Here is a 15,838-nt window from a genome sequence, read left to right as displayed (position 1 = left end):
ATGTACATACCAACATGTTCTCCCTGCTTCGTATCACACTCATAAAAAAACTAGGTAGTTCTAGGCGGCGGCGGCGTTCTTTGTCCGGGGCAGGCAAGCGCTCAAACAACCTTTCAAATTTTCTTTTCGGAAATTCTAATCATCGTTAGGATGCGACTTCAAGCCTTCCTCCACAGTCCACACCTGAATCAACAAACATTAGAAGTGGGGACCGGAGAAGACACGCTTTTTTTTTTTGTCCTTTCTCGTTTCTTTCCTTGGCAACGCCTTCAGCCATCCATCCCATTAAGCTTATCCTGAGTGGTCACGGGCTTTTCCAACTGCCTCTTCGAGACTTGTGAGAACTTCTGGTTTTTCCTCGTACGATTCGATCCCAACAATGTCTATTTGACATACTTGGAACTTCATACTACGATTTGCTTTGCTCTCTCTCCTTGTTTCTAGTTTTAAGCTGGTTTTGACCTGCTGGGGACCGCTGAGAGCAATGTGGATCAATGCCCCTGGCAAAAAAAAGTCACCGCGCACAGCTCGGCTTAACCCTGGAAAGCTCCATGCCCAAGTCGCATCTGAGGGTGGTTTAGTGTCTTTTTCTCTCCAAGATTTTTGCTCGCTTGTGTGCCGTGACAAACTGATCTTTTGAGACGCGGGAACGTCAAAACAACATAGCGTACCACAGGCTCACCGTTGAGCACTGATCGGACCGTCTGATATGTTTGACAAAGCTTGATCAAATATTCGAGCATTTTCGACGACTACAAACAGATGCAGCTGTTAAGCGATTACCTAATAAGAGTAAGGCAATATGTATGTACAAAAGTACACAATAATTACAGTACAGCAATGGAATTCTTTTATGTTAGCCGACCCAAACACCAAACAGACTCGGCCGAGTCCACCAAGATCCATTCAGGTGAACAAGAGCTCTTTAGCTCCCAAGTCGCTACCTAGTAAAAAGCTATGTCGAAGTTCGGCTGCAACACATGCTTGAGTTTAGTTCGTCCCACTGGAAACACATCCGTATAAGTGCACTGAGATTTCCCCCTTATAATGCACTACCGAGGAGAGCACAGCAAGATTCGTGATGCAAACAGAGACTGAGGGCATCCGATAGACCATGGAACTAACAATCATTAGAGAGACTACGAAGGATATCTTGCTTTCATTAGAACAGTACCTTGAGTGCCTAGTAATAGTACCTAACTACCCAAGCTAAGGTATATCTGGCTCACCCCAAGTAACTTTGCCAAAGTCACGTGCAGTACGTCAAACGCCAGCTTACTGCGTAATGGTCGCAAACAACCGGCCCCACATCGTGATGCCCATCCAAGTCACGGTCAGGTCCCAATTTGTCGCGACGCGTTTATCGCGAGAGCCTTTCCCCTCCTCGATTATTGGGACCAGACAAGCAACCGTCCATCCACAGAATGCGCCAGACCCAGCCGAGCCGGAATACACCAGTCGACGCTCTGTCATAGGACAAACACATCATTGTTTGTTCTTGGATTGAGACAGCCCAACAGACTTAATTCTACTGCTCCTGTCTGGTCGCACTCGTCGCGCGACTGCGGCCTCGTTCGCTTGGCGCTACCACAACTACTACCACCACCACCATGTACATCAAGCAGATCATCATCCAGGGCTTCAAGAGGTTCGCCATCCACTCTGATAGACTGGCGCATTCTCAAATATGTAAAGATTGTGACTGACCGGCCGCCATGCCCTCCCCTACAGCTACAAGGAGCAGACCGTCATCGAGCCCTTCTCGCCCGGTACCAATGTCATCGTCGGTCGAAACGGATCGGGTAAGAGCAACTTCTTCGCCGCCATTCGGTTCGTCCTCAGCGATGCCTACACCCAGATGAGCCGCGAGGAACGCCAGGCCCTCCTCCACGAGGGTTCTGGCTCCGCGGTCATGACGGCATACGTCGAGGTCATATTCGACAACAGCGACGATCGGTTCCACACAGGCAACAAAGAGGTCAGCATCAAGCGGACAATCAGCCTCAAGAAAGACGAATACTCAATCGACAAAAAGGTCGTCCAGTCCAAGAACGAAGTCTTCAGCATGCTCGAGATGGCCGGTTTCTCCCGCGTGAACCCGTACTACATTGTGCCTCAGGGTCGTGTCACCGCGCTGACCAACATGAAGGAGGCCGACCGTCTCAAGCTGCTCAAGGAAATTGCCGGAACTGAGAGCTATGAGGCGCGCCGAACTGAGTCTCGCAAAATCATGCATGAGACCATCAACAAGCGGGAGAAGATTGATGAGCTGCTCAAGGATGTCAAGGAACGTTTGCAGGAGCTCGAGGAGGAAAAGGAGGAGCTGCGCGGCTTCCAGGCAAAGGATCGTGAGCGAAGGTGTCTCGAGTACGCTTACTACCACCATCATCAACAGGTGCTTACCGAAGCCCTGGAGGAGATCGAGCAAGCTCGTTTGAGTGCCGACGGCAACAGCGAATACCAGACAAGGTTTGCAGAGGGTGAGAAGAGCATAGCTCAACTCGAGTCCACACTAGAGGAGCTTCAGCAGTCGCTCGAGATGCTACGCATTGACAGACAACAACTCGAAAATGACCGTCGCGCAACATCCAAAGCTCTAGCCAAGGTGGAACTCAAGGTCAAGGATCTCGAGCAGGCTCAGAGCACTCAGACACAAAGCAAAAAACAGCACGATGCAGAGCTCAAGAATGTTCGGGCAGAAATAAAAACCAAAGAGGCCGAGCTTGCAACAGTTATTCCTGAATACAACAAGAGAAAACAAAAGGAAGATGCCATAAGGCAACAATATGACTCAGCAGAGGCAACGCGCCAAAGACTCCTAGACAAACAGTCCCGTGGCGCCCGGTTTAAGAATAAGGCCGAACGCGACAAGTTCTTGCGCAGGGAGATTCAGGAGCTCGGCACAAGTCTCAACGCCCTAAAGGCAAACCGTATGGAGTTACAAGAGAGTACAGTATCAACAGCAATCGCAATCCAGACTTTGGAGGCGGAAATTGCGCAATTGCAACAAGATCTCCAGACTCGGGGTACACGCAAAGAAGCCTTGAACAAACAATTAATGGACGCCATGAACAAGGAAAATGCCATGCAAGACGAAAAGTTGGAACTGAGGCGAGAAGCAGACAAGTTGGAGGCGAGGATCGCCACCGCAAGGAGACAAAGGGAGAAGGCAGATCACAGGCTTGGCCAGGCCATGGATTCTGCAACATCCCGTGCATTGGACAAGATTGCTCGTTTGAAGCGGGAACGAAATATTCCCGGCGCCTACGGCATTCTCGCTGATCTCATGCAAGTCGATGACATATACCGCGTCCCAGTCGAGCAAGTGGCTGGCAATAGTTTGTTTCACTATGTTGTGGACAACAAGGAGACAGGTACTATGATTCTTGATCTTCTCGAGAAGGAGAAGTCGGGGCGTGTCACCCTCATGCCTCTGGCCCAACTTCGTCCGAGAAAAGTGAACATGCCCCGCGCGCAGAATGCGTTTCCCTTGATCGACAAGCTCCAGTACGATGAGGTGTACGACAAGGCTTTCCAGCAGGTCTTTGGCAAAAGCGTCCTGTGTCAATCTCGTGATGTTGCCACGCAGTATTCACGAACTCACAATGTCGATTGCGTTACGATGGATGGTGATACCACGTCCAAGAGGGGCGCGGTCAGTGGTGGATATACTGATCCGACTGCATCTCGATTGCTTGCTCTGCGGGAGGCAAACAAGCTCAGGGAAGAGTACTACGAACTTCAAGAGGAGCTCCAGAGACTCCACAAGCAAATAGAGCTGAAATCACAAGAAACAACCACTGCTGTGGGTCTTGTGCGCAAGCTCGAGCAGGAAATGCACAAACTCGACATGGAGTTCAGAGTCAAGGATGCTGAATTCGCGAGCAAGCGGAAAGAGCTTCAAGGACTTAGGAAGCAGCTGGACAACATCAATGTGGACCTCGAGAAGGTCGATAAGGAGATGAAGGATATGAATGAGACCCTCTCAAGCTACGAGGCCGAGGCGGCCTCGGAATTTAAAAAGGCCTTGTCTTCGCAAGAAGAAGAGCAGCTTGAGGTACTTGGTGCTCAACTGGGTGAGCTCGGTACGCAACTCGCCGACTGCAGCAGGCGGCGCCTCGAGTTGGAGAGGCGTAAGCTTATGTTGGAGAACGAGCTCAACAACAACCTTCGTCGCAGAGAGGACGAGCTCATGAGCATGGCGTTTGACACATCCAGCGGTGCTAGCAGCTTCGCGGGACCCGTCGGCAGCGTTGACGAAGCTAAGAAGGAGCTTGCCAAGCTCAAAAAGAGGGCCGCACATCTTGATTCTGAACTTCGCAAGGCGGAGACGGAAGCGGACAGGGTCACAGCACAGATTGTCGAGCTGGAGAACCGCAAGGCTCACAGAGAGCAAGAACAGCAAGAGCTAGCTCGCGAGATCGAGAAGATGCAGAAAAAGCTGGAAAAGGGTCTGTCAAAGAAGGCCATCATCGCCAACAAACTTGCCGAGTTCACGAAAAACATTCGCGATCTGGGCGTCTTGCCGGAGGAAGCTTTCGATAAGTACGAGAGCATGGAGATGAAGAGTGTACGTCCTTTTATTCAGTCACACTCTGTCCCCACTGTCCTTGCCCTTTTCAGCCATAGTCGACATTGGTGCTGATTGATACTAACATCCATCATGTAAATACAGATCGAGAAGAGGCTCAGCAAGGTCAATGAGGCCCTGAAGAAGTACAAGCACGTCAACAAAAAGGCATTCGAGCAGTACAACAGTTTCACGACACAGCAGGAACAACTAGTCAAGCGCCGCAAAGAGCTTGATTCTTCCCAGCAGTCGATCGAAGATCTGATCAGTCATTTGGACCAGAAGAAGGATGAGGCCATCGAGCGTACGTTCAAACAGGTGTCGCGTGAGTTCGCCACCATTTTCGAGCGTCTAGTCCCGGCTGGTCATGGTCGCCTGGTCATCCAGCGCCGGGCGGACCGACGTCAGACTGCCGCCGAAGAGTCGGAAGACGATCAGAGGCGCGGCACCATCGAAAACTACACTGGTGTCGGAATCAGCGTGTCTTTCAACTCGAAAGAGTTTGACGAACAGCAAAAGATCCAACAGCTCAGTGGTGGGCAAAAGAGTAAGTTCCGGTTCTGCATGTGTTGTCAGGTGCCTCTCCAAGATCGATACGAATCAGTTCGCTAACCATCTCTCGCCAGGTTTGTGTGCTTTGTGCCTCATCTTTGCCATCCAGCAGACCGAGTCGAGCCCCATGGTGGTCTTCGACGAGGTTGACGCCAACCTGGACGCCCAGTACCGTACCGCAGTGGCCAGCCTGCTGCAGTCGATCTCGTCCGAGGCCGGCACGCAGTTCATCTGCACCACCTTCCGTCCCGAGATCGTCCTCGTTGCCGACAAATGCTATGGAGTCACTTTCACCAACAAGACCAGCTCCATCGATTGCGTGCCGACGGAGGCGGCGCTGGACTTTGTCGAGGGCCAGCAGAAGAGGTAGATTCAAGAGGTAGTTTTTCATCGCTTAATGGCGGGGCGATGGCTTTGTAACTGCGCGCTGGCGTTTTTGGGAGGGCCGGAAGGAAGGAGGGGCTCGTTCATTTTGTGTTATCTAGTTCACGATGATACCGACATTAGCTGTGATAAGCGTACATTGTTCATTCTTTGCATAGCAAACTGCTGCCTTAGGTCTGTTGCATTTTGTTCTGGCGCTGGGGCGGAAATCCCGCAAGGGCTTGTAATTTCGGGATAGAACAACGAGATTCAGAATTCCTGTAACAAGCTTACCTGACCGTATAACCTTTTCTTTCTTTTTTGTTCAACGTCCTGTGGTGACTTTCACAAAAGGGATGGAATTTAATATGTCTATTCTATGGTTTTCTTTTTATACACTCCGATTTTTTAACCCATGTCTCGGGAGTAAAACGCCAAAAATGATTTTTCTCTCTTTATCCTCTTTATCTCTTGTCCCCCCTTTTGCCGCGGGGGACACTTCCCTCGTGCGCCCCCCCCCCCTAAAAAAAACAAGAAACATATATGAACTCTTTCTTTCTACTCAGCCCAACCAAACACCTCCGAAATCGCGAGCGTGTTCGACCTGAAGCCAAACAAGCTGACAAAGATGACGGCGAGGTCCACCAGCAGCAAGACCGCGGCAGCCATCATGAACCTGGGGCTGAAGACGCGGTAGAGCATCAGGTGGCGGCGGAGGTGCGCGGCCCACGCCATGGTGGCCAGCGACTGAACGGCAAAGTAGACGACAAAGACGGCTAGCACCCGAGCGCTCACGAGGCCCAACAGGCCCTTCCTCTTGGGGTTGACCTTCCACAGCAGCAGGAGCGGTAGGCCGGCGGCCGCCAGGAAGTGCGAGGCAAACGTGTTAAGAGCGACGAGCAAGGGGCTCCAAGGGTAGCGGATCGAGAAGAGCGGCACAAAGGCCGCGTCCCATTGTATGCTGCTGAGAGCGCCTTGGTGACCAGTCTTGAAGAAATGGAAGCTGGCTAGTAGGGCCAGGATCGCGGGCCCGATGGGGCTTGTCGCCGGTGTTATGTTGTTGAGGTCTATGATCTCGGCAAGCGACAACATCTGCCACATCATTATGGCCAGTGCGCCTTGCCCGACAGGCTTGGTGATTATAATTAGGGCAGAGAGAATGTTCAACGGCAGGATTAGGTATCGAGCGCCGTGCGCGTTGCCGTACCCGAGGACAGTGATTTGGGCACGTCCAGGGTTGGCAGGGTCAGCTGCAGTCAGGATTGATACAGATGGAGGGGCCCAGACAAAGGCCGTCGAGCCAGCAATGACAGCAATTGCAAGCGTCAACTGCGCAATATACACAGAGAGCGATTTGAGGAGGCCTTCAGGAAGCTTGGCCGATATGGTAGGCCAGCCAGAGTTGTCAACTGCGTCAAGCGCCCAGTAAAAGCATGACAAGAAGAGTGTGATCCGGAGAACCAAGCCAATCCACGTTGGAGCTAGGCCTTCGTATGATTTGGTGGGCGTCATGTATGCCTTGATGACGGTAGGGAGGACTGCAAGCACCATCAATGGAATGAAGAGCTGCCAAGGGGCTGAGGTTGACGAGGTAGCGGAAGCGTAGTAGGTCGACCTGCAGTACGGCATCTGCTCCTCGCGACAAAGCTTGGAAAAGGATGCGAGCCTAGTGAGGAGGACGAATAGCACGCCGTGGTATACACCGAGCGTCCGCTCAGCCAGTCCAGGCAGCCGGAAGGCCGAAACCGCAGCAAGGGTGCCGAAAGTACTGAGGAAAAACAGGGTGATGGAGTCTTCCCAGATAGTATAAGAGTTTGAGGCGAATCCAGCCGATTGGCTGACGACGATGACAACCGAAAGCCATGACCAGACCGACGATGGCAAAAGGGCCGTGAATGACTTGCGCCCAACGCCAACTAAGGCTGCCAGGACGGCAATAATGCTCGTCAATGCCGTAATCCCAATAGTGGTTTTCCAGGACCCCAAATTCATCAGAGTTTGCGCGGCAACACCCAATGCTGCCCCTGGCAGACTTCCAACCAACGCAGACTGTACCAGCTTCCTCTCGAGTAAATGTCTGACCGACTGATCTTTCTCCCTATTGACAATAGCCTCGAGCTCCAACTTTCGTTCTGCAGTGTCCAGGTCATCGTTTTCAACAGCGGGGGACCCGGCAGTATCATCACTATCCCTTGCAATGTATAAAAGAAGCGCCATAAGGCCCAGGGCCATGTTTAGGATCCCAAGTATCATACTAGGGATGTCGAAGCGGGCCCAAAGTCCTTTGCAGATTGCGAGGGTCTCGGCCTGGTATTGCGCGAAAAGTGAGTAAGCATGCTGCAGCTTGTCTTTCTTGGCACCGGCTGTAGCTATGGCCGCCTCGGCCGAGGACCAAACCTCAGCAGGCGTCCCAGGCCCAGAGGCTTGGGCAATACCCCGGGCAGCGAAATACGATGACTGGTAGCGCCTGAGGCCAGCTGCGGCTACCCTGGATGCGGCCGCAAGGCTTCCAAAGGCATCGCCCTTCTTGCCGGCAAATGCTTCCTCAATGGGCTGGCCCAAATTATTGTAGGGAATCGGGATGCCAAGGAGCAGAGCCAGTGTGGGCACCAGGTCGATTTGGTTCACTGGTCTTTCCTTGGCCGTGGCAGGTGGCGCCGAATACTCAGGATTTGTGCGCCCAAATACCGGCCTTGAAGAGTACATCCAAAGCGCGGCCTCGACCTCATCGTCGCTCTCGCCACCGTGGTCACCCTTACTGTCCATCCCGTGGTCTCCCATGACAACCAGCAGCGTATCATCATCAATCGTAGCCGTGAGGTTCTGAATGAAGGAGTCCATCTGCTGTAGCTTCGCCGTCATTGCAGTGTGTGATGGACCATACCGGTGTCCAGCATGATCCACACCAAGGAGATGCCCGATCACCAAATCCCATTCGCCTTTACGCTCCGGTTTCATCAAGGGAAATATGTGCTCCAGCACTCCAGCGTCCACGGTGTGGAGGTCCCAGACGTTAAAGCTATCGTATGCCCGGCTGATGTTGGGCTCGAAGTAGCCCGGAAAGAGCGTCGTCCATGTATCATCGCCAAGGTGGACAATCTTGCGACCCACATCACGAAGCTGCATGAGCAGGTTGTCCTCTTCTATCGCAGTACCCCCGAAATTGCTGCCGAGGTCGATGAACGTGGGCAGCGTGCCTGTGGTGAGGCCCTTGAGCCTCTGGAGCGTAGCCGTAGGCGGATCCGCGATGAAGGGGCGCAAGAAGGCATTGTTGGGCTTCTCGACTGCCATCCGATGCATAAAAGGGAACGCGTTGTGGTACTCGGCCTGGTCGTCCACCGGGACCACAAAGTCGTAGCGCAGCGCATCGATCAAGACAACCACGGCCTTTGAAAACGTCTTGGGGTGCCAGCAACCACCGTCCGGTGTCCCCCTGCCTTTCCAGTCTTTGATCCCGAGCAGGTTCCCGTTGGGAAGCACAGCAGTCGGCGGCTCCGCACACGTCGACTTCTCCTCCAGCACCAATCGCGACAGCAAAAACCCCGATGTGAAGACTAATATCCCCGCCGCGTGTATAAACAGTACCCAAACCCAGAACCAGACCGTCCAAGTCCACCGGGACTCGAAGCGGGCCCTGCGCCGCCCTTCGAGCGCGTCTCGCAACTTTGCCTGTTCTTTCTGGAGGGCATTCAGCCTAGACTTCGCCTCGATCTGTTCAGGTGTGGGGGCCTCTGCCCGCGCCTTGGCCTTGGCATCCTCTGCTTCCTTTAGTTTCTTTGCGGCGGCGAACTGTGCGGCGATGGCCTTGTAATCTTGCGTCGCCGGGGGGCTGGTTTTGCTGGCCGCCGTAGGGTGCGTCTGTGGCGTCTTGCCCCCGGTTGCTGCGGGGGTTTTGGGTGACGAAGGCATTGTACTGATGGGGGCTTGCGGGTTCAGGAGTTATGCGATACCTAGAGGGCTCGGAACCTGGTTTTTCGGCGGGCAGCAGGTTTGTTTTGCAGCTGGTCAAGAAGGAATCGTGATATGGGCGGAAGCTCAGGATGCCATTAGACAGCTTGGCCCACGGCCATTTCGCTGCACAATTGGTAACAAAGCACAATAAGAACAACAAATGAAATCGGTTGACGAAAAAAGAATAAAAAATAAAAAGAAGAAGAAAAAAGACCCGTGCGTGAGAGAATGGAACCCAACGGAGGGGTAAAATTTGGAAAGGACAAACAAAGGAACTTAGAAGATCACTTGCTATGAAAGAAAGTCAAAGGCTAAAACTTAGTGATGCCCTGGTCCGGTTTACCGAATTGACTTGGGAAAAGATCGGTATTTCTTAGTGGAGCTTCCGCAGCGGCCCCACAATTGCCGTGAATGCGCCGAAGGTAAACTTCGCAGTCCTTGGACGGATCCAACAGCTTAAAGGCTTGAAGAACAAAACTAAGCAAGTAAGGTAGATTTTAGCGCTCAGGGTCTTCGCAATCATCATCTCATTCGGCAAGTTGCTAATCATAGACATCCAAGACCATGTAAGATATGGCGTAGGCCCCTCGTGCTTCACAGATGCCTAATTTCAGTACGAAGTAAATCAAGGCGCACATCATCCAGCACATTGACGCATCTCGAACGTTGGTAAAGTTGGCGCTAGTGATATATTTCGGCGCGTGCTTGTCTTGCAACGAGTCGTAATTATACAATATTAGAATCTACAGGGAAGAATGCCACTAGTTCTAGACTTCTTCAACTGCGCTATCGACCTCCAAACTGGACGTGATTCAAAATGATCCAGCTATCCCCTCGACCCGCAGCCAATCGATGGGACAATTAGGTCTGTATATACCTGTTGCCTGGTGTGAAGATGCTGGACATCCAGGATACCCAACGCGTGGGCCAGCGCGCACCGAAGCGGCGGCCCAGGATATTGGTCGAGTTATTAGGGTTGAATTAACATTGAGTAAGAGTGGGCCGCAAACTATATTCTGCGTAGATCTTCCGCGAAGTCGTAAGGTATATTAAGACGACAGCGGCCTTCAAAAGTCGGGCGCAATATATGGGTGGCCCCCAACTTTAGCGGAAAGTTTGGTCCTTCTCCTTCAACCCTCCGATCTTTTCAATGTCGATCGAGTAAAATTGTGATGGGTTCTCCTTCTGGTAAGCAGGGAGCTGCTCGTCATCCTGCAGAGGCTCCATGCCGACAGCGTTCTCACCAACCCGGACAAGCATAACGCGGCCACTCCTGGGCCTGCCGGACTCGTCATGCTCGTCAGGGAAGGTAATGTGAATCTGAGGGACGTTGTCAGGCGAGTGGGGCGGCGACTGAGGGTTTGCAAGCATAGGCTGGCCGTCACGGAAGACAAGAACGCTGTGGCGACCGTCACCGACGGGAGTTGTCTGGATGGTAAGACGGCGGTGATTCGGGTCGCGCTTGCCGGCAACCTGATGGTACTGTGGCAAGCCCTCTGCACGCATCTGTTGTTGGAGCCTGATGCGTCGAAGCAGGAGCAGCACAGCAGCCATGAGAATACCCATGAAGAAGAGAGCAAAGAGCACAATCATAAGCGTCATTGTGTTCTCGCTCTGAGGCTCGCTATCCATGGGGGAGCGAGCGGCGATATTGCTGCGTGCAGCGAGTAGGGTTTCGGTAATCTGCATCGTGTCGATGTGTGTGTGTGTGTGTGTTTGTGCGATATTCCAAAGGGGTGTTCAACAAATGAGCGTAGTGAATATTGAATATTGAATCGGGAGCTGGCCCTTGATTCGAAGTGATTATGGGAAATAAGACCAAAAGGTGCTGTCTCTCGAGAATTTCGAGGGAGCCTGTAATGTTTCCGTATCGAGATTAGTACCATTCATGATGGTGATGATGATGATGATGCATGCATGCATGGCTGTCGAGTCGCACAAGCCAACTCCGTCCCCAAAAGACGAGATTTTTGTTGTTGTTTAATACGACCATCCTATCATGCTTGATGACATTCCACACTGAGCAAATAAAGAAGATTGCCTCCAGGCATGATTGACATACCAATGCAAAGGAAGAAAGTGGGAATAAAACTTCCGTTCAGATGCGTGGGTTGGTTCCAAGCACGGTCAAAATATCAGCAGCGAAAGAAGGAGCGAAGCGACAAAAAGATTGGACGGGCAACAACTAAAAGAGTGAAGTTGAACCCAGTGGCTTAAAGCACACGCATAAACGATGAAGCACGTTGTTGAACGACGGCGACGACGGCGATGATGAAGAGAGGGAGGGGATGGGAAAGAAAAAAAGAAGCAAACAAGGCAGAGCACGCACAAGAAGGGATGAGGGAATATACATGAAGGATGTCGCCCCAGGCGCAGCCTGTCCGTTCGTGAGATTGTGGCTCTAACCCCATTGGTTCGCTCCCTGTACCGGTAAGTGGGTGGATTCTGTTTTTGATTTGCGAGGGGGAATGCAACCAATCTCGACAAAAAAAAGTCGAGGGCCCCTTGTTTACCGTTCCTTGATTCGTCCGTGTGCACTTAATGCATTTGGGATGACAGGCACCAGCGAATGAACAGCCCCATCTAGTCCCCTTGGATGGTGGGGACACTGCTAAGCCCAGCGGCTGCCAGTGTGCGGTAGCGCTACCAGGTTGAGCACGGTTGGTCGCTTCGCACAACCAAGCAAGCCAAGCTTGCCCCTGTTGTCGTAGCGCCCGCTGTCGACCATCAGCAAATTAAAGACTCGTTTATTTTTTTTGTGTCGTTTATTTTTATTCTTTTTTCTCACTCTATTTTTTGCTCGCTCTTTCTACCGGGAACCCCTGGAACTCGGCAAATCGGACAACAGTTCAGTCGGACTTCAGGAGATTTCCAATCGAGGGGTTGTCTCCCCTTGTCATCCATCTCTTCTTCTGATGGGCGGGCTGTCATTGTCACTCTTCAGCCAAGCTTCTCATCACCTCATCTATCTGCATTTCAAAGTTCATGGACCGGACCATTCATACTGAATCGCTTCAAAATTACTAGTTTGCGGGGAACTCCCTACTGCCCTACCGCTACTGACATTGGTATCTCTGTGGCCCTTGCATGCATCGATTCCCTTGATCATTGCTAGTCTGCACAACTACTCGATAGATAGGGCGGGTGAACGAGCGGCTAGCGGTAGTCAGTCCACACATACACACACACAAAACTACCATAGAAAGTTTGCCAAGGTGGTAAACAATTGAATTGAAGGGTGGGATGCGAACGGCCTGGACTGGGCGAGTCTTCCTTTTCCTTTTCGCAATCGAAACGGATCCACTACCAATGCATTGTAAGTGCCTGTGCGGTTGCTCGATGAACCCCCACGAGACATCACAATTTATCCCGTGCCGTCGTTTCAAACCAACGTCGCGGCTCTGAAAATTTGGTTGCGAGAATAGAATCGGTGTCGTCCTCTGCTTGCCCTGAAAAGCCTCAGTTGCACACCAGGTAACGGAGCACCAACTCTATGCGGTCAGCCTTTCATGTACGCCTCCAGGTCATGCGGCGCTGCACGCATGTCATCTCAGAGGGGTGGACGGGTTTGTTAATAAAAAGGCAATCGATTGTTGATTGTTGGGAGTGGTGCTTACCGTGAAAGGCGGTGACGCCTATTCTTCTTTGGTAAACTGATCCAAAATATGTAAGCGATGAGGTCTAAAATCCCATAGACAGCTTGCATACACAGCGTTGGACCAGGTAAGATGATCAACTTTGACGGATAGGCACGACTGGGCGCGTACTCCGTATGTGTTTGACTGGCCCCGCAGCGGAATGCAGCCACGGAAAACTGATAATTTCCTCGTAGAGATCAATTGTTCGGAATGCAACATGCCCTTCATGTCATGTACAGCATGCCTAGGCTCACCGCGCCTTGAAATGTCAGAATACCTGTCGATGGCGACACTTTGGAATCGATTGACATGCCAGCAGCCGAACCAGTTCAGAGACAGCCAAGGCACTACAGAGGTGAGCAGGGAGAGCACGATGTCTCAGGTACTCTGAATCCACCCTGCCGTCCCTCTGTGCATGGCTTGTCAGGTTTTATTTCTGAGGAGCAAAGGGGATTAGGGATGCTTGAGCCAGTTGCTCTAAATTGACGAGGCTCAGAATTCAGGTACAAGCGAGAAAATGATTGAGTAGGTACTCCTTACTCTCGCGGTGCGCAATGTCGAGAGACTAGCTAGCACTAATCTTCCTGGGACGGTCAGACCCATCTCCACATACATGCCATCCATTTGATAGTCCTCCCTTCAACAGCAACGGTAAACGGAGAGAGGCGATATTTCAGCTATCCCTGGACTCAGCTCCGTAGTAGAGACGATGTCATAATATGTACTCCGTAGGTAGGTATTGGAATGACCAAGTTGTACATATTTAAGTGACAGCGGGGGCATAAACTGGTGACCTGGCGCCGTCTCTCTTTTGCTGGCAGTTACACTCATTCATGCCATAACATACTTACTATACCTTTGGATCCATCACGTACGTACGTCGTCGGTGGCGGCAAACGCACCGTACCTACATTCTGTATTCTGTCGCCTCTTGGTTACATAACTACCCCTATACATTTGCCTATCATCTCATTCCATTTCACCCAAACAACTCTACGGGGTATCTATGTGCCTTTCCACCAGATTTTGGAGTGGTACGAGATTCTCCAACTAGAACTAGCAATCAGTCCGGCTCGCACCTTTGCAGCTTGGAAAGTTTGGTTGCGTTGCGTTCGAAGAAGCAACAAACCCACAAAGCACTGTGCACGCCAAGGCACGCCACCTATCGCATACTCGGCGAATAGCAGCACCTAGCTCGAAAGAAGCCGTCCGTCTTCGCCAGTCTCATCCCCGGAGCCCGGCGGGAAAGGGCGGTGGTGGTACGCAATAGAACAAGCAAACAAGCAAACAAGGGCTGCTTGTAGGGTCGTTGAACATTGCAAACAACCCACAAAAAAAAAGAGAAGGAAAACATTGGATATCAGGGGGCAACCACATTGCTGTCGTCTCAAGAGAGCCTTGACGAACAGGTCTTCTGTTACTCGGGCCTCTTTTTTCTCTCTTCCTTCACCCACTGGGACTTTGTGTCACTGTGCCAGGCTGGCTAGCTGCTTCAATTTGACGCAGCAATCCATTGGGGTCCAGCATTGTTGCTTGGTTGGACGGACAGAATCGAATTTTACTCGGTCATTCGGACTGACCGCCACAGAAGTGGTCAATCTCAACAAGCGAGCATTGAGTGAGTGGCCTTTGCTGCATTGCATTTTTCATCTTGCTTTTTTTCATTGCTGTAGTTGAACGCATATTTATGAGGCGAGATCCAGATGGCACAAGTGTCAAGTACACAACAAAAGAAACAGCTGCGTGCCGTGTACAAATCCGATAGAGAGCTTGCTAACCGACGATATCCTTCCCGTCCCTCCACATACAGGTGAAGGTTCCGAGCGTGGAAAATATCGATCAACTGGTTGACTTGATTGTTGCAGAAAAAAAAAGACCAAGGAGCCAACACTTTGTTTCACGGCGTTTGGACACTCACGACCGGCAAATCACGACCCAAGGCGGACCCAAGGTAAAGAAAAGGTCATCAAAGAAGCCCAAGCAAGGTTATTTCTTCAAAGTCGAGGAATCGAGCACGCGACTTGGCTCAAGATTTGATCTTTCTTTCGTGCTTTGCCGCACGCTCCAGTTCAGTATTGGTTTGCTCTCTTCTCGGGCCGGCTTGGGGACGATCCAATCAAATACTTCTCGATCGCTTCCGATTTTCTGGGGTTGGACGGCCCACCCGGACAGCTGCCAGAGGGCAAGCCACGCCAACCAAGAAAACAAAACCAGCAGACTAGGCACGCAAGCGTCCGCACGTTAATCTTCCATGCGAACGCTGGAAAATTTTCCCTTGACTTGTTGCTACTCTTTGCCGACTTCTTCATCCCAAAGTACACTCCGGCCGGCCGCATCGCCATTTATCGTCTTTGGCTTTGCCTGTCTTTGACTGCTGGACGACTCTGCAGAATACCGGCCCAGCAAAAGACCTTCTTTTTTACCTTTTAGACCTTGCCTTATCTAGAATCGCCTGGGTAGGTAGGCAAGGTAGTTTAGGTGGAGGCAAGTCAAATCAGTCGACCCAACACGGCACCCACACCAATCCGACAAGAACCTCTCAGGTTCCAAGTCTTACCTTACCACATCCGACCCCTGTTCAGTCCCGGTCGGCCCCCTCCCAACTACGAATAAACATTTGTGGGCACGCTCACACACTGCGACCTGGACCATAATTAAGCCAAATCAAGCATACATCATTCCAATCGATACCAGCTCTATCGTATATACCAGTCGAGCCAGCAAGCGGCAAACTGCCTTGATTGGACGAGCATATACTGTTTCT

At 51.6% G+C, this 15,838-nt stretch overlaps 4 protein-coding genes across 4 annotated transcripts; 1 reads left to right on the top strand and 3 right to left on the bottom strand.

Moving 5' to 3' along the window:
- Positions 1-1,299: 1,299 nt before the first annotated feature.
- Positions 1,300-5,786, top strand: MGG_04988 (chromosome segregation protein sudA). Its single transcript, XM_003712440.1, has 4 exons — positions 1,300-1,648; positions 1,732-4,570; positions 4,676-5,117; positions 5,197-5,786. The coding sequence occupies exons 1-4, from the start codon at positions 1,611-1,613 to the stop codon at positions 5,490-5,492; spliced, it is 3,615 nt and encodes a 1,204-aa protein (XP_003712488.1). The 5' UTR covers positions 1,300-1,610; the 3' UTR covers positions 5,493-5,786.
- Positions 5,787-5,823: 37 nt separating this feature from the next.
- MGG_04987 (GPI ethanolamine phosphate transferase 3) lies at positions 5,824-9,739 on the bottom strand. The gene has a single exon (XM_003712439.1). It carries the CDS (start codon positions 9,392-9,394, stop codon positions 6,044-6,046), a length of 3,351 nt encoding a protein of 1,116 aa, XP_003712487.1. The 5' UTR covers positions 9,395-9,739; the 3' UTR covers positions 5,824-6,043.
- A 372-nt stretch (positions 9,740-10,111) lies between these two features.
- Positions 10,112-11,711, bottom strand: MGG_04986 (uncharacterized protein). Its single transcript, XM_003712438.1, has 2 exons — positions 11,499-11,711; positions 10,112-11,290 (listed from the first exon to the last, which is right to left on the bottom strand). Exon 2 carries the CDS (start codon positions 11,123-11,125, stop codon positions 10,541-10,543), a length of 585 nt encoding a protein of 194 aa, XP_003712486.1. The 5' UTR covers positions 11,126-11,290; positions 11,499-11,711; the 3' UTR covers positions 10,112-10,540.
- A 336-nt stretch (positions 11,712-12,047) lies between these two features.
- On the bottom strand, positions 12,048-12,367 carry MGG_16838 (uncharacterized protein; the record flags this gene model as incomplete). Its single annotated transcript, XM_003712437.1, has 2 exons — positions 12,048-12,153; positions 12,225-12,367. 2 exons carry the CDS (start codon positions 12,365-12,367, stop codon positions 12,048-12,050), a joined length of 249 nt encoding a protein of 82 aa, XP_003712485.1.
- Positions 12,368-15,838: the final 3,471 nt, after the last annotated feature.

The sequence above is a fragment of the Pyricularia oryzae genome, chromosome 3 (genome assembly GCF_000002495.2).
Source record: "Pyricularia oryzae 70-15 chromosome 3, whole genome shotgun sequence".
NCBI lineage: Eukaryota > Fungi > Ascomycota > Sordariomycetes > Magnaporthales > Pyriculariaceae > Pyricularia > Pyricularia oryzae.
The sequence above is the reverse complement of the archived record's forward strand: the minus strand, read 5'-3'. Positions and strand labels throughout refer to the sequence as shown.